Source organism: Mandrillus leucophaeus, unplaced genomic scaffold, assembly GCF_000951045.1.
Source record: "Mandrillus leucophaeus isolate KB7577 unplaced genomic scaffold, Mleu.le_1.0 Scaffold310, whole genome shotgun sequence".
NCBI classification, from domain to species: Eukaryota; Metazoa; Chordata; class Mammalia; order Primates; family Cercopithecidae; genus Mandrillus; species Mandrillus leucophaeus.
In genome coordinates this window covers 150,648-168,899 of record NW_012103255.1, presented here as the reverse complement: position 1 = coordinate 168,899, position 18,252 = coordinate 150,648, and the positions used below count along the sequence as shown (strand labels likewise).

Here is an 18,252-nt window from a genome sequence, read left to right as displayed (position 1 = left end):
TTCCTGTCGTCCAGGCTGGAGTGCAATGGTGTGATTTCAGCTCACTGCAACCTCTGCCTCCCGGGTTCAAGAGATTCTCCTGCCTTAGCCTCCTGAGTAGCTGGGATTATAGGCAACCGCCACCATGTCCAGCTAATTTTTTGTACTTTTAGTAGAGATGGGGGTTTCACCACGTTGGCCAGGCTGGTCTCGAAATCCTGACCTCAGGCAATCCACCCGCCTCAGCCTCCCTCCCAAAATGCTGGGATTACCAGTGTGAGCCACCGCACCTGGCCTAAGCCACTAGTTTTGAGGCGACTTGTCACATAGCAATGGATATCTGATGCAATGACAGTTGAAACACCCCTTCCTTCCTCAGTGCCCACCCCAGTACCTGTCCAAGGCGTGCCCATGGCCTCCGGGCTCCACTCGCTCCACTCGCCTTGCCCGAACTCCTCCTGGGCACGAAGCTGCACCACGTGCCTCAGGCCGCTCCAGGCGTCGTGGATGACACAGTGATGCTGGAGGTCCTTGACCTGAGGGCGGGGGCACAGTGACTGGGGAGGGGTCCAGGGTGGTGTTGGGCAGGCATCTCCCCAGTGGGTTGGTGCCTTGACCAGCCCTGTGCTTCAGCTGGCAGAGGCCTCTAGAGGCTCCCACCACCCTGGAGGCTCCACTAGTGAGGGGTTGCCCTCAGGGCCCACGGGAGCTGAATCAGAAAGTCCCTGCCCCACCCATGCACTACAGAATCCTGCAAGCCACAATGCTTGACATGTTTATAGCCCAAATCCCTTCCCACATTGCTCTCCTCACAGGCAAGCCTGGGAAGAGGAGACTGGCCTAGCATTATCCTTCTCATTTAATAAATGATATATCACCAAGGCTCAGAAAGCTTAAAACATTTATCCAAAGCAACGAAGGTAGCCAATTTTGAAGCAGGACCTAGAGCCTATGGTTTTCTTTTTAGTACTCTTTCTTTCTTTCTTTCTCTCTTTTTGAGATGGAGCCTCACTCTGTCACCCAGGCTGGAGTGCAGTGGTGTGATCTCCACTCACCGCAACCTCCACCTCCCGGGTTCAAGGGATTCTCCTGTCTCAGCCCCCGAGTGGCTGGGATTACAGGCATGCACCACCACGCCTGGCTAATTTTTCGTAATTTTAGTAGAGACGGCATTTCACCATGTTGGCCAGGCTGGTCTCCAACTCCTGACCTCACGTGATCCGCCCACCTTGGCCTCCCAAAGTGCTGGGATTACAGGCGTGAGCCACCATGCCTGGCCTCTAGTATCCTTTCTACTATGCCTAAGCATCTGGGGGCACCTCTCTGACCAGAAGTAAAACATAAATTTACCATCCATGTTGTGAATGTCTTTGACCGTTCAGCTCGATATCTGAGCTCAAACCGTAGTCTGTAGAAAGATGAGTTCCAGGAGTGGGGGTCTTGCCAGGTGACACTGAGCCAGCGGGGGTTTCTGGCCACGGCAGTGACTGTGATGTTGGCAGGCGGATCAGGCTGCACTGTGGGAAAAGGGAGCATGGCTCCTATGCAGCAGCAAATATAGTGTAGAGAAGCCCATGTAGGCTGAGTTCCCAGCAGGCAGGGCCCCACCCAGCCCCGTTCACTCCCCAGGCACAGCTCCACAAGGGCCTGCTTCATCATTGCCACACCTCCCGGCAAGCAACGCCCAAAAGCCACCAACTCACCAAATCCCTCAACCACCCTTTCCTTGCCCCTCTGAGAAGTCGATAAGAAGGATTAAATCAAAAATGAAGGAAACTGCTGGAGAGGGGGAAGAGCTTACGTACAGATTCCACAACCCTGAAAGGTCTGAGTTTTGCTGAGCTTGCTCCCGACACTACTGGCGACGCACATGGACACTATGTAGAAAGAGCTGTCTCCCTCCGGGACTGCCAACTGGCAGGAGAACTTCTGGGACTCCTGGGAATACTGGCACGGCTCCTGGAAGTCTTCGGCCGGACTGTTCTGACTGTTAGACACAAAACAAGGGCAGGGCTCGCCTGTCAGTTTCGCATAGACTCAAGAGCGGAGAGAAGGGGGAAATGGAATCCCGGGGTTTGAATCCCAGCTCCAGACTCATGAGCCCTGTATCTCTAAGTCTTCTTTTCTCATTTACAAACAGGAATATTAATACTACCTATCTCGTAGGGGTTCTGTTAAGATTATTATTATTAGTTTTTTTTGAGATGGAGTCTCACTGTGTCGCCCAGGCTGGTGTACAGTGGTGCAATCTCGGCTCACTGCAACCTCTGCCTCCAGGTTCAAGAGATTCTCCTGCCTCAGCCTACCGAGTGTGCCCGGCTAATTTTTGTGTTTTTAATAGAGATGGGGTTTCACCATGTTGCCCAGGCTGTTGGCAACATGTTGTACCACGTAAGCCATCATGCCTGGCTGGTTCTGTTAAGACTGAAAAATAAGGGCTGGGCGCGGTGGTTCATGCCTGTAATTCCAGCACTTTGGGAGGGCAAGGAGGGCAGATCATGAGGTCAGGAGTTCGAGACCAACCTGGCCAATACGGTGAAACCCTGTCTCTACTAAAAATACAAAAAAAAAAAAAAAAAATTAGCCTGGCGTGGTGGCACATGCTTGTCCCAGTTACTCGGGAGGCTGAGGCAGAAGAATCGCATGAACCCAGGAGGCAGAAGTTGCAGTGAGCAGAGATTGCGCCACTGCACTCCAGCCTGGGCGACAGAGTGAGACTCTATCTCAAAAAAAAAAAAAAAAAAAGAGCAATAAATGTAAAATCTACAGATGAGGAAACTAGCTGGATTTATAAATATATATAAACATGTAGCCTAGCGCCTGGCACGAAGGGTGAGGGGAGCTAGGCTGGAGGGCTCAGCCAGTCACTCAGGCCTTGGTGGGCTGGCCAGCTCTGGTCTCCCGCTGGGCCTGTGCTCTTGGCACTGTAGGGGATGTAGAAATGAATAGAGAGGCCCCACCCTGGCTTTAAGGCACTAACAAAAAAGACCTGTCCTCAGATGACTAGACACCCAGCAGAAACGCCACTCCAGAGACTCAAAAAGTGCTAGAGGGGTTCTGGCAGGTGAGTCCAGAAAAGAATTCTGGGTGACTGAAGACGTTCGAGGTGAGTCAGTCACCATCCCACCTGGCCTGGAAACCTGAGGTTTCACCCTCTTATGACACATGTGGGGATATGAGGCCACGTCAGCCACTCACCATCTGGCTGGGGTGATGAGTCTGCCATCTCTGACTTGGGTTCGAACCCTGGGCTCCTGCTGAGTCCAGCACATGGGACAAACCCAACCTTTCCAGGCTGAGTTAAGGCCCCCTTTCTCCTCCCCGCAACACCACCCAGGCTTCCACCCAGCCACAAAGGCAGGGTCACCGACTGCTTTACGTGTGTGCCCAGGCGGGGTCAGGGGGCCGGGGCTCAGTCTTGTTGGCCTGCGTCTCTCCCACTGCCCCAGCATCACGCCTGGTCCAAGGCAGAGGCTGAACTCGCCCATGCCTGTGGAAGGAGTGAATGGTGCTGCAATTGGGCCAGGGTATGAAAGCGGACACACAAGAGAAAAAAGCAGAGAAAAAGCAGAGCTCCCAGTAATCCCTTTCCAGGGGCCTGTCTCTTCCAGGCCCTGCAGTGGCCTGAGGTCCGGGTGGGGCCTCAGTGGGGGCTGGGGCCCCTGAGGCTCTCGCAGCTACTTCCCCTGCTCTTTCCTCACTTCAAAGGTGCCCAGTGGCCATGCTGACTCTTCAAAGCAGATGGAAGCAAAGGCTCAAGGCTGCTCAGGAGGAGGACAAGCACTGCAACACGGACACCACACTCTCTCCCACTCCTGCTGTCAACATGGAAAGTATTCCAGTCAAGCTGGGCGCGGTGGCTCACGCCTGTAATCCCAGCACTTTGGGAGGCCCAGATAGGTGGATCACCCTAGGTCAGGAGACCAGCCCAGCTAACATGGTGAAACCCCATCTCTACTAAAAATACAAAGATTAGCCGGGCGTGGTGGCGTGTGCCTGTAATCTCAGCTACTCAGGAGGCTGAGGCTGGAGAATCGCTTGAGCCCAGGAGGCGGAGGTTGCAGTGGGCCGAGATCATGCCACTGCACTCCAGCCTGGGCGACAGAGCGAAACTCCATCTCAAAAAAAAAAAAAAAAGTATTTCATTTGAAGTGTCAGACGTGACAGAGATTTCCACACGCTGGCCTGGGAAGTTGCCAGCCACCGTCTCTGTCCTGCCTAATCCTGTCTATGGTACAAGCCTTTGAGGTACAAACAAGGCGTATCCTTCGCTGGACTGTGAAGCTACCCAGGCTTGGGGCATGAGCTGACAGTGCTGACGGCGGCTGCATCACTCACAGATGGGTAATCTGCACTTTTCATCATAGAGGACAGAACAAAAATAAGACTGCCGGGCGGCCCAGTAACTCTATGGAAACAGACCCAAGTGGGAGCCGAACCACCCTGCTGAAGTCACTGCTCTGGCTTTCGATGCAGTAGTCCTGCCTTATCTGAGGTTTTGCTTTCCAAGATTTCGGTTACCTGTGGTCAACTGCAGTCCAAAAATATTAAATGGAAAATTCCAGAAATAAGCACTTCGGAAGTTTTAAACTGCCCCCTGTTCTGAGAAGTGTGATGAGATTTCATGCCGTCCCGCCCAGGACGTGAATCATCGCTTTGTTCAGCATTCCCGCGCTGTACATGCTACTCGTCGCTCGTCCTGACATCCACCGCCATCATCATGGCTCGGTGATCCAGAGTCACCCAAAACAGGTGATCCTCCTTCTGACACATGGTCAGAAAGTCCTAGTAGCCTAACACCAAGTCACAATGCCTACATCATTCACCTCACTTCATCCCACCATGCAGGCATTTCACGACCTCACATCATCACAAGAAGGGTGAGTACAGTAATAAGAGATTTTGAGAGAGAGACCACATTCGCATAACTGTTATTACAGTATATTATTATCATTGTTCTATGCTATTATTAATTATTAACTTCTTACTGTACCTAACTTACAAATTAAACTATCATAAGTACATATCTATAGAAAAACATAGTATATATAGAGTTCAGCACCATTTGCAATTTCAGGCATCCACTAGGGGTCTTGGAATGTGTCCTCCTTGCCACTGTATTCTGATGACTGATAGCTCAAAATCAATTGTAAACCTCTGGACTGGGGAGACAGTGGCTCTGGGATGGAGACCGGCAAAACCGCAGAGGCAGATTTGTTTTCAGCATCTTCTACCTCCTCTACATGCATGCCTGAACCCATCCCAAGTCTTCCCACGTTAAGCCGTCTTCCTGTGATGATGCAGGGACCCTCAGGCACCCTCAGGCAGGCGTGACTTCTTGCCCTATGGCCCCTAGCTCCCTCTCCCCTGCCCATCACCGCTTTCTCTCGCGCCTTTATCATGGAAATAGCCTGATATGCCCACAAGGGCCCAGACACTGATAAGAGGCTGGCTGTGCTACCCTCTCCTAGGAACATTTGCATGTTTTTCAGAGCAACCTTTGGACTTTGAATGAAATCAGACAGACTGGGACTGAATTCTCAGCAGAACCACTTACTAGTTAAGTGACCCAAACCCATTAATCAGTCTCTGGGCCTCAGTCTCTCCATCTGTTAAGTGAGAAAAATAACGCCCACTTCCCGTAGTTGTTGTGATAACAGTGAATAGGACAAGGTTCCAAGCACAAGCACAGTGCCTAGCTCAGGGGGGCAGTCAAATGTAAATCTCAGTTTCCTCTCATCTCCTCTTCCTCAGCCTGAAGGAATTACTTCCTAATGATAACGTTTTGAAATCACCTGAACCAGCCCCTCTCTGGGGGCCTCGGAAAGGAGGGAGCCGACGTGCACCCAGCTCAGCCCAAGATACTTACAACTTCCTCACCAACAGCACAGCCTTGGTCGTCGGAGATGGGGTGCTCCGAGGACCCCACTCACAAACAACGTTGCTGAGGGGGCTCTTCCGGAAGCAGGAGAGCTGGGGCTCCTCGGGGGGAACTGAAAGGAGAGCATCACAGGTGTAAGCAGGCCGGCGGGGATCCTGGGGCACACCCGACCTCGCAGGCAGGGCAGCCTCCCTTGAAGGGAACGCATGGCTAGGGGCCAGTCCTGGGGCCAGTCAGGACCAGACACCACGGCCACACTTCGCCACACACGAATGGAATCGCAGCTTGGAAATTAAAGGACACCAAAGACCTCATGTCAGTCTGGGACACGCATCCGGGACAGGGGAAGGGTAGCACCTCAGGGCCAACTTGTCTGAAGAGGAGATAGGATGATCGAAAAAAAAGGGCTTTGGAGTCACACAGACCTGGCTGTGTGGCCTTGGGCAAGTCGTAGCCGCTCTTCAGTTTCCTCATGTATAAAATAAACTGATGATAATGTAATGATGATGGCAATGATGATAAGCCTGCTTTCCCTGACAAGGCTGCTGAAGGATTATGAGAGATACAAAGAAGAAAGTGCCTTGGCATAGGGCTTGGCACACAGGGCACTGGTTCCAGCAAGTCTTTATCTATGTGTGAGGGAGCTAAGAACTTGCTAATTCTAAAAAAAAATAAGAATAGCTAATTTGAGAGCTTAGGATGTGCTACACAGACTTTTTAGCACCATATGTGTATGATACACACATACACACACACACACAGGCAAATTCACATATACCCCCTTTGCAACAACTCTAAGGTAAGGTAATAAAATTAACCTTATTTTGCCAAAGATGACACTGAGGGGCAGAGAAGTTAAGCCGTATGTGAAGGAGCAGGATTTAAACCCAGGCTGCCTGACTCCGGGCCCCGGGCTATTCACCAGTTCACCGGAAGTCCTAACTCCCAAAGCCAATATTTCCCATCAGTCAGACGCTCCCACCCAGCAGCTGTCTTTGTCAGCGTCTGGGTGGCAGACATTGGTGGGCCTTCCCCAAAATTCTTGCACCAAGGAAATGGTGGGAGTTTGAAGGCTCAGACAGGGACTGTCTGGAATGCACAGAGCCTCATTTCTTATGAGAACTATCTCCAGGAGCTCTGAGGCACAACTCACCATCCACCAGCAAGTGCACAGTCCCAGCCGGGCGGCCGGCCCGGTAGCATGAATAGTTTCCAGAGTCATGGAGCTGCACCGACCTCAGCAGCAGCCTCCTTCCCACGCCAGCCCATCTGCTGAGGTGGGAGCCTGCAGCTGGCTTCCTGAGAACCCAGTGAACAGTGGCATTGTCTTCTGGCTCTGCCCCTGGGCAGGTCAGAGTCACGCTGTCTCCTGGCAGACTGGTCAGCACACCTCTCGCCACCTCTGGAAGAGGGAGAAGACACTAGGTGAGCCCATAGCCACTGAAGAAGGGGCTTCGTTCTGGTCTGAGGAAGCCACGAGAGGCCTCAGTGATAATCATGAAGTGGTCCAGGCTACCGTCACCTCTGCCTGGATTAGGGCAGCAGTCTCCTGGTGGCCTCCCCAACCTGGTCCTCACCATCCAGCTGCCTGGGAGAGCCTTCTGAAGCTACAATCCAGCCGCCCCACTCCCTGGATTAGAAAACCCTTCAAGGGCCTGCCACCATCCACAGGATGAAGTCCGAGCTCCTCAGCGTGGCCCGCAGGGCCCTGCTGTCCTTGGAGGTCTCATCTCTCCCCACTCCTTAGAAGGTGTGGAGCTCTCCCCTCAGCTCCTGTAGCTCTCCTCCTCACTCGTTCTTCACACATCATCCCCTCGACAACTCCTCCTATTCCAGGTCTTGGCCTAAACATCGTTTCCAGTCCCTCAGCTGCACTAGGCCCTCATTCTGCACTACGTCGCCCACACGCTGCCATGTAATTACCAATTCCGCGTCTCCCTTTCCCTCAAGACTCCAAGCACCACAGGAATAGGCACCCTGCTCTGTTGTTCTCCGTCACATTCCAGTGCCCGGGACGTTGCCTGGCCCATGGCAGGGGCCTGCTGAGCGCTTGATGAATGTGTGAATGAATGGATGCCCTTAGGAATGAATGCCAGGCACCCAAGTGCACATGTACACAGGAGGCCTCCGAATCGCAGGGTATTCATGGCAGAATGCCTATTGTACAGTTGGCAACCAAGGCACAGAAGGATCGGGAGACTGGCCCAGATGCACAGCTGGGGTAGAAACCAGAGCTTCTGGTTCCCTGTTCCACGCTCCCTCCAGTACCCTACATCTACTACAGCAATGCTGTGTTTACTCTAGGGACCAAACTGGAAGGTTAAAAAACAAAATGCATTATCTACCCCTTGAAAAAAAATTGGGTGTATTCTACTACTCAAGAAAAAGGAGATTAAAGATTAAAGGAACAAGTACACTTTTTTTGAGTAGCAGTTATAGATTCATAGAATCTAAGATAAAAATTAGCCCCACCACCTTGCACTCATTTATTAACCAATCAATCAAATTAGTCCAACCAGCTAAGGAAACAGAGGCCAGGGAACACAGCCAGTTTTCATGTAAGCACACTTGGTCCTTCGAACCAAATACATAACCGTTTATTAGCAAGCAGTAGCAATATATCTGGCCAAAGATTTCAGAAAGGACCAGCAGCTGCTGAGTGCCTGACCTCACCTCCTGGCCCATGCTCCTGGGACTCAGAAGCAGCACGAGGCTCCCTGCCTGGCCTGCAAAGCCCTTCTTGTTTATGAGGCGTTATCTCATACTTAGCAGACTGTCCTTCCTTTCACCTCATCCAAGGTGGCTGTCAGAGGAGGGAGTAAGGATCAGTGACTCCCAGGCAGATAACACCCCCAAAGCTGGTGAGGTTGGAGCCCACACTAGCTACTGGCCACAGTCCAGGGAGAGGGACATAGACATCAAAGGGGCAGAGATAGCTCTGCCTGGCATTGGGCCCTGCCTAGCTATACAGATGCCCTTCACACTTCCCTCTCACTTTCATACCTGGAGCCAGAGTCCTCCTCCCTGGCACCCTCTACCCGGAGGCTGACAGAAAAGGGACAGATACAAGGCCATCATGGCAGCCGGTCATCTAAGGTTTTCTCTGGTCACCAACAGGGCCCTGGACCTTGGGTAAGAAAGGTGGTTGAATTGTCACCATGCAGCCAGGGGAGTTTGGGCAGGTTCCTAAGACCCCTATGGCCTTACTTTCTCCCACAGTGAGCAAGTCCTATGTTTGATAAACATTCAAGGAGGCTGTAGCAGCCAGGCACTGGCGAGGAAGACACAATCAGGCATCCCAGAGACCTGCCCTTGAGAGATGGGAGACGCATTCGCTGCTGCAAGGCCAGGACACAGTATACAGTACTCTCCTGGTCCTCAGCAAAATCTGAGTCCCAGCTGGGCCTCGCACCTGTAATCCCAGCACTTTGGGAGGCTGAGGCGGGTGGATCACCTGAGGTCAGGAGTTCGAGACCAGCCTGGCAAATGTGGTGAAACACCATCTCTACTAAAAACACAAAAATTAGCTGGCCATGGTGGTGCATGCCTGTAATCCTAGCTACTCAAGAGGCTGAGGCAGGAGAATCGCTTGAACCTGGGAGGCGGAGGTTGCAGTGAGTCGAGATTGTGCCACTGCACTCCAGCCTAGGTGATAGAGTGAGACTCTGTCTCAAAAAAAAAAAAAAATCTGAGTCCCTAGAAGGTGAAGTCCACTGAGGGCAATAAGGAGTGGACTGCTACTGCCCAGAGGGCTTGAAAGGGTTATAAAAAGCCCCAACTTGGCCGGGCGCGGTGGCTCACGCCTGTAATCCCAGCACTTTGGGAGGCCGAGGCGGGCGGATCACGAGGTCAGGAGATCGAGACCATCCTGGCTAACACGGTGAAACCCCGTCTCTACTAAAAATGCAAAAAATTAGCCGGGCGAGGCGGCGGGCGCCTGTAGTCCCAGCTACTCGGGAGGCTGAGGCAGGAGAATGGCGTGAACCCGGGAGGCGGAGCTTGCAGTGAGCTGAGATCGCGCCACTGCACTCCAGCCTGGGCGACTAAGCGAGACACTGTCTCAAAAAAAAAAAAAAAAAAAAAGCCCCAACTACAATATAGCTTTCACATAGAATTTTCAACAATATATTTTTAGCATTGCAAACATCATTTTTTAATATATTACATAATCCATGCAAATTCATATATGTAATGTATGTAAAAGCTACATACATAAAAGTTAATTTAGGAAGCATAAAACACCCAGGAGAGCCCACCAACCTAACTTTTAAAAATAGGTTCACTACCCCTGGATCCCTAAATTTTTCTTAACTTTGCTTCATTTTTGAGCTTCATATAAATGGTTTGAATATAGTCTTCTGCTGTGATGTGCTTTTCTCTTTTCTTTTTTTTTTTTTTTTTGCAGGGGAAGGGACAGTCTCACTCTGTCACCTAGGCTGGAGTGCAGTGGCGCAATCTCGGCTCACTACATCCTCAACTTCCCATGTTCAAGCAATTCTCCTGTCTCAGACTCCCAAGTAGTTGGGACTACAGGCACACACCACCACATCTGGCGAAATTTTTTTTTTTTTTTTGTATGTTTAGTAGAGATGGGGTTTCACCATATTGGTCAGGCTGGTCTTGAACTCCTGATCTCAGGTGATCCACCCGCCTCTGCCTCCCAAAGTGCTGGGATTACAGGCATGAGCCACCACGCCCAGCTGGTGCTTTTCTCGAACTTCCTTTGTGTGTGTGTGTGTGTGTGTGTGTGATACAGAGTCTCAGTCTGCTGCCCAGGCTAGAGTGCAGTGGCACAATCATAGCTTTTTGCAACCTCAAACTCCTGGGCTCAAGCAATCCTCCCACCTTAGCCTCCTGAGTAACTAGGACTATAGGTGCATACCACCATGCCCGGCTAATTTTTTAATTTTTACTAGAGACAAGTTCTCAATATATTGCCCAGGCTGGTCTTTAACTCCTGGCCTCAAGCCATCCTGCCGCCTTAGCCTCCCAAAGTGCTGGGATTACAGGGATGAGGCATCGTGCCCGGCTGCTCTTTTTTTTTTTTTTTTTTTCTTTTTCTTGGAACAGGGTCTCACTCTGTCACTCAGGCTGAAGTACAGTGGCATAATTACAGTTCACTGCAACTTCAAATTCCTGGGCTCAACTGATCCTCCCACCTCAGTTTCCCAAGTAGCTGGGACTACAGGTACATGCTACCATGCCTGACTATTTTCTTTTCTTTTTTTTTTTTTTTTTTTTTTTTTTTGAGACATGAAGTTTCACTATATTGCCAGGGCTGGTCTCAAACTCCTGGCCTCAAGCAATCCTCCCACCTGGGCCTCCAAAATGTTGGGATTACAGGCATGACCACCTGGCCCGGCCTCATTGATATGTTTCTCTGATTCACTGATACATATAGTTAATTCAGTTTCACTGCTATGTAGTATTCTGTTGTGTGACCCTATCATTCTCTCACTGAGGGAGGTTTGGGGTCATTCCCAGTGTTTTGCCACATCAAAGAGGGCGGCTATTAACTTTCTCATGACTCAGTGCACTTGCCCAGGAACTTCCCTAAGAGTGAAACTGCTGGTGTTGGCGTGTGTGTGATATGTGCCCTTTTTCTTCACAACTGAACACATGGTCCTGTGCGTTGAACTCCAGTGGGCACCTGATGGAGGCAGCAGTTTACCCATCCAGTCCACATCTTGAAGTCCATCAGTGCCTGAATGCGGTTACGTATGGAAGATGCAACGACACTTCTAATCGATGCACCAATATTTCCACTTTTCCATTTTCCACTTGATAAAGCAGCTGTCAAGATAAAGCCTAACACGGACTTCAAGTTCCTGCACAAATGACAAACTTGCAGGAACAAAGATGGAAACAGTGCCCAAAGAGAACTGCTCCCAGTGCAATGCTTGCAATATCCCTTCCTCAGCTGATTAGCAGAAATCAGAATTCACAGGGCAGTCTAGGAGCACCAGCATGCAACAGACACAAGTGCAGGATGCATGAAGGTTGAAGGCAGGGGTCAAGGACCACCACGGCTCATCCAATCACTGGCACTTTTCACATGGCACAGTCCTCAACTATAAAAAGGTCCCTTCCCCGACCATGGTGACAACACTGGAAGCTCCTGGTCATCACTCATCAGAGAACTCAGTAGGTGCTTAATGCATGTTTGTTGACTATAGGGCACGTTAGGGGTACCCACAGGGAGGGTCTCGGCACCAAAAACTCCCAGGAGCACGGTTTGCGGAGAGGGGGTCTAAGTGGTGCCCTCTCGTGTTGTGCGATGGGCAGGCCCAGGCTGGAGGGCAGAGGAGCCCGCTGAGGCAAGGAAATAGACTCCTGGAGCCAGAGGAAGCTCTCTTTTCTGCTTCTGCCTTTGCCAAATCCAGTAAATACGTCTTTCTGGTCATTTCCCCTACCCCAGTTCAGCGGGAAGCTCTTGCCATGTTCAGCGGCCAGCCTGAACAATAGTAGGGGCTGTTCTGCTCCTGCACTCACTAACAATGGCCAAAGTATCTGAGCAGCTCAGAGAAATACCAAATAAAAATACTTTTTTTTTTCCTCTTCCACAAAAGCAGAGCTGCAGGGAGCAACATAATGGCCACTTCCTCTGCCAAGGAACTTGAGTAATGGTTTTCTGAATCTTTAAAACTGAGTCACTATTTTTTAAAATAGGGAATGATTAATTATAAACCACCCATTGGCAAGTATTGCCTGTCACAGCCCTCCTTCAAAATATATTTCCTCTAGAACCTGCGAACAACACTGTGTTAACTACGCTTTTAAAAGCACTGTATGCAGAATGATCAAAGAAATACTCATAAAGACCATAAGAAAATATACTTGCTAAAGTCAGAGTGGGCAGCACCGCCCCTCCCCTCCCACCCACTCAGCCCTCTGCCTCCTGACCCAAATCTCTGACTCAGTACCCGTGACAGCCAGGTGGCAGTGGGGAAGCCTCACGTGTGACTCTCAGAACAAGTAACATTCACAGAAGTGTCCTCTTGCTACCTCTGCCCTCCTCTCCAAATGATGGTGCTGGAAGTGATTTCTTTCTCTTCCCTGCGTCTTTCTGTAGTGTTTGAATTTTCTATAAGTTGCCTATATTGCTCTTATAATGAATATATATATATATATATAAAAAATTAAACAGGCTAGATGGCCTGGGTCTGTCTGAGTTAGGATTTCCAGGAAGGAGGGAGAGGGTACGGCAGAGCATAGTGGGCACTGAGGGATATCGGGGGATGAGGGTGGGTTTTTCAATACAAGCAGCTTCTGAGCACCTTCAGGCCAGACAGTGCCACTTTGCCCTTGCACTGCTGAGTTCTCTCACTGTCACTGTCACTGAATTCTGCACGCATAGCCCACCCTTCCCCTGTAGGCCTGATTCCCTAGTGGACACAAGACACCATCCCTGGGCTCAGCCTTGATTCCTCCCATCTGTCCCTGTTTTTCTGTTCCCTGGGAATCTGCTGGGGCCCTCCCTAAATAGGCCCCACCAAAGAGAAGGGCCAAAAGGAAGACACACGATGGGGAACCAGGTGAGGAGGGGCTCCTGAGAGCAGTCCTTCCTGCTCCTGGGAGATATGCCCAGTGGTTTTCATGCTCCCCGCTAGCCTGACACAGGCCTTGCATAGCAGGCCCTAGGAGACGGCGGGCAGGCGGGGGCGAAGGCGTGGCTGGTGCACACTCTGAAATTTAGCAAAGAGCACACAACCAACAGAGCATTTGTCCGTGAGCAATTGCTAGCATTTAGAGCCAGGATTACAAGCCTATGCCTGTCCCTTCTTCAAGAATTCAATAATTTTTGTGCACCCATGATGTGCAAGTTCAGAAGTTCCTAATCCAGGAAAAAAAACTCCATATTGAAGTTACTGAGTATCTACGATGCACTGGCACTCCTTCCCGTCTTTTCTATATCGTAATCTTCTTTAAACCCCACAAAGCCCTAGAACTTAAAACTATCTATAATACAGGCCAAGCTGATATAAATGTCTCCAACATACTGAGGGAACTAAGAAGAGGGATCAATTATTCTAAAGGGGGAAGAGAGATTTGATCGATCAAGGCCTTGATAAATGGATGGGGGTTTGATAAGTCGAGCCACAGGGAGTTATATTCCATAAAGAGAGAACAGCATATGCAAGGCATTAAGAACTGAGAGTCACCGGGCGTAATCCCAGCACTGTGCGAGGCCAAGGTGGGCAGATCACCTGAGGTCGGGAGTTCCAGAACAGCCTGACCAACATGGAGAAACCCCATACGAAAAATACAAAATTAGACGGGCGTGATGGCACACGCCTGTAATCCCAGCTACTCGGGAGGCTGAGGAAGGAGAATTGCTTGAGCCCAGGAGGCGGAGATTGCAGTGAGCTGAGATCGTGCCATTGCACTCCAGCCTGGGCCACAAAAGCAAAACTCCACCTCCAAAATAGTAATAACAATAATAATAATAATAATAATAATAAAAGAATTGAGAATCACCAGGCACCGTGGCTCACACTTGTCATCCCAACACTTTGGGAGGCTGAGATGGGAGGATCATTTGCACCCAGGAGGTTGAGACCAGCCTGGGTAACATGGCAAAACTCCATCTCTACCAAAAAACTCTAAAATTAGCTGGGCATGGTGACACATGTCTGTGGTCCCAGCTATCTGGGAGGTTGCGGCAGAAGGATCACTTGAGCCTGGGAGGTCAAGGCTGAAGTGAGCTGTGATTGTGCCACTGCACTCCAGCTAGGACACAGAGTAAGACTGTGTCTCAAAAAAAAAAAAAAAAAAAGAAACCGTGAGAGTTCTGGGGAGGGCTGGTGTCTGGAGTACCTGAAACGCAGTAAGGAGGGAAGGAGGACCTGCAGGGGAACATGGAGGGTGTTAGCACCCTCAAGGAGATCAGGCCTGACTCCACAGGCCGGGGCACCTTCGGTTCCTCTGTGGCCCCTTCTGAAATGCTATGCCTTTGCAACCCAAGAGCCTGGGTTAGGTTGGAGGCTGTCCTGTGCTGCCAGCTAGCCTGGACAGCGGGGACCCATGTCCCTGCTCAGAAACCCAGGCAGTGGGATGGGATTGGCAGGCATGAGCCAAGCCTGTCAAAATTATGTGCAGGCTCAATGGCTTCCCCACTTCTCCCCACTGCCCCACCAGCCTCCAGGACAGGAGCATTTCATTGCTTCTTGTTTCTGTTCTCTTCCAATCTCCCTGAGAAAAAACCGACTGTCCCCTGCCCCTCCTTGGCTCCTGTGCACCATGAAGCAGTACAGAGGCAGGATGGAGGAAGGGGCACCCAAGGACTGCGGCAAGGCCAGGGTCACATACGGGGAGGGAGCACCTTCAGCCCAGGCTAAGAAGGAATCGGATTCTGCAGAGAGGACAAGGAAGCACCTCACCTGGGACTAAGATCACAAAAGGAGGCAGTATTGCCTTCCGAAAACAAACCCCCAAGCTCCTCCTGAACAGTCAATAGCACTTGGTGTCTGGTCTGGTCTGGTCAGTTTAATCACTGACCATTAATTGTGTGGGGTTGGGCTGACACAAACATACAGTCTGCCTTGATTTGTTCCTTAACATAAAGTACATCTCAGCAGGATGCGGTGGCTCACGCCTGTAATCTCAGCATTTTGGGAGGCCGAGGTGGGTGGATCACTTGAGGTCAGGAGTTCGAGACCAGCCTGGCCAATATGGTGAAACCCCATCTCTATTAAAAATACAAAAATTAGCCAGGTACGGTGGTGCGTGCCTGTAATCCCAGCTACTCAGGAGGCTGAGGCAGGAGAATCGCTTGAACCCGGGAAGCAGAGGCTGCAGTGAGCCAAAGGCTGCAGTGAGCCGAGATTGCACCACTGCACTCCAGCCTGGGCAAGACTCCTTCTCAAAAATAAATAAATAAATAAATAAATAAAATAAAGTACATCTCCACAAGCAGGAGGCCCCTTGGTGTAGAGGAAACAGCTCTGTGCTGTCAGGCAACCTGAGTTCTATTCCTGGTCTTGTGATGACTCACAGGCAGCCACGGGCACGTCACTGCCCCTGGCAGAGCCCACTGGCCTTCTCTGTGAAATGAGGGTTCAGACTGTGACCTGTAGGACCCCCACGGGCCCCCACTCCTGTGGTCTAGCATCCCATAGCGCCCAATCATTAGCTCTCAGAGGGCAAGAAGCAGACAATACTCAGCTTGAAAACACATAATTAATCTATGGATTTATTATTTTAGTAGTTGATGGCTTTGGGAGAAGGATGATGACCAGATCGTCCCAGTGCCCTCAGAAAAATGCTTCTTTCTCCCTGGAGAGCTCTAGAGGAGGGAAAATTCCCACAACCTCCCTTGCCTCCTATTCCTCAAGGGAAAGAGAGTTTAAGTCCTAGTAACTCCCAGCAAGCAAGCCCGTATCTCCCTGTCCCAGTGGCCTAGGAATCTCCCTCCCAGGGGTACTGGGACCCCCACCATAGCCCAGACACCCCTTGGCCTGGGGACCCTGCAGCACAGCTCTGGGAAAGTGGGGTTCCTCCCTAGTTGGGATGTAAGTTTGGGTGCAAGGAACCCAAACAGCTTTGTTGTTTTTCTACTTTTTCCCCCTTTTCAAGTTAACTTGCAAATGTCAATAACCAGAGAAAAACACGCACACGGAGACACATATTTCTCAACTCTCTTGCAGCTTGCCACGGCTCTTGCCAGCAAAAACAAGTTCAGCTTCCTGGCCCCGTTTATGTAAGCGGTGAACCAGCTGCCTGGCCTGCCACCGAGGACATAGACTTGGCTCGTGCCTGCTAATCCCATCCCACCACCCCGGTTTCTGAGCAGGGACGTAGGTCCCCGCTGCCCAGGCCAGCTGGCAGCACAGGAGGCCCCCCAGCCTGACCCAGCTTCTTGGGTTGCAAAGGCATAGGATTTCAGAAGGGGCCACAGAGAAACCAAAGGTCCCCTGCCAGCAATAATGGTCTTGATCTAAAAGTAGGTGGGTGCTGAGAAGCCTCCAGGAGAAGCCTGTGGGTACCTTGTGTCCAAATGGAAACAAATGTAGAATCTGCTCCCACGAGGGCTAGGACAAGTCCCAGGGCTCTTGGTCGCCTGTTCTTGCATTCTCCATCTTTGGACCGAGACTGGCTCCTGGCTTTGATGTGATGATAACTGTAACAATCATTAGCAGTTGGGACACTTACCCTGAGCCCTGGGCTTTCCCTACGAGCACACTACTCCTCACCAAAAGTCTTCCAGGGAGGAAGTCTTGTCCCCATTTCATTGTTGAGGCGACAAGAGATCAGAGAAGTTAGGGAACTTACCCAAATTCACACAGCTCACGTGTGAGGGAATCCATGCTGGACCCAAGTGAGCCTGGCCAAAGCCCCTCCCTCCTTGGCCCAGGTAGCTCTCCATACTCCACCCCCAGCTCCCTTCTCTGGGCTCCCCACCAGCCTCTCTCTCTCCCTCTCCCAATTTCCTCTCCTCTTCCCCGCTCTTCTCAGATCTTTCTACCCTTCAGAGCCCAGGGAAGGGAATGCTGAGGCTTGAGGGGTGTGCATAAGTGGGGGGTCAGCGCCATCACTGCAGCTACCAACCTAATGGGATACCGGGGGACTCTCAGGAGCCAGGAGTCATGCCCTTGGCCTTTCTTTCCCTTCCCCACAGCCGCAGCATGTATAGGATGAGTTAGACCCTAAAACTGCCTCCCCTTGGACTCCAAATCTCGCGTCCTCCCCAGGTCACCCCATCGTCTGGGCCCATTCATTTCTCCTTAACATTTCAGAGGGCACCCTCGGCCACTGTCCAGGAAGAGGCAAGGCCGCAGGCTACGGCAAGTCAAGGCTCCCAGGCTCTAACCAGAGGCCCAGGGGCCTTCTCTGACTCAGCTCCCAGCCCCACCTGTCCACAACCCCCTCTTCTCAGATGACTAGCTCTGGCTGGCAGGCCTTTGCTCCCTCCCCCACATATGTATTTGTACTTCTTGTACCTGCTTGTATTTGTCTTGTATTTGGCGGAGTCAGTATTTACCTTGGCCTTGCCTTCCTCCCATCCACACCATGGACCGTATACTGCTAGAGAGAGGGTCTGAGAGGGAGGTTCTTTTGGACCCATAAACAGGTAATGCTCAATGCTGACTCAGAGACCCGAGTGCGCATGTGACCAACTCAGGAGATAAAACATTTAATCCTCCCCTGGCAGCATCAGAGATAACCACCTGGCTCCAGTCCAAGAAGGTCCAGCCTGGGTCAACTCTCAGAGATTATAAACTAATTAGAGGAAAAGATATCTAAGGCCGTGTGCTGCAGCTCACGCCTGTAATCCCAGCACTTTGGGAGGCTGAGGCAGGCGGATCACCTGAGATCAGGAGTTCGAGACCAGCCTGGCCAACACAGTGAAACTCCATCTATACCAAAAAATAAAAAAACTAGGCTGGGTGCAG

At 51.1% G+C, this 18,252-nt stretch overlaps 1 protein-coding gene across 2 annotated transcripts in view; it reads right to left on the bottom strand.

Moving 5' to 3' along the window:
- IL6R (interleukin 6 receptor) overlaps positions 1-18,252 on the bottom strand; it is a 68,174-nt gene that overhangs the window by 30,570 nt on the left and 19,352 nt on the right. For both annotated transcript variants that reach the window (XM_011987421.1, XM_011987422.1), the window contains exons 2-6: positions 7,014-7,262; positions 5,849-5,972; positions 1,785-1,966; positions 1,330-1,496; positions 374-515 (exon numbers count right to left, since the gene is read on the bottom strand). In XM_011987421.1, the coding sequence (XP_011842811.1) occupies positions 374-515; positions 1,330-1,496; positions 1,785-1,966; positions 5,849-5,972; positions 7,014-7,262 (864 nt within the window). The remainder of the gene's footprint in view (positions 1-373; positions 516-1,329; positions 1,497-1,784; positions 1,967-5,848; positions 5,973-7,013; positions 7,263-18,252) is intronic.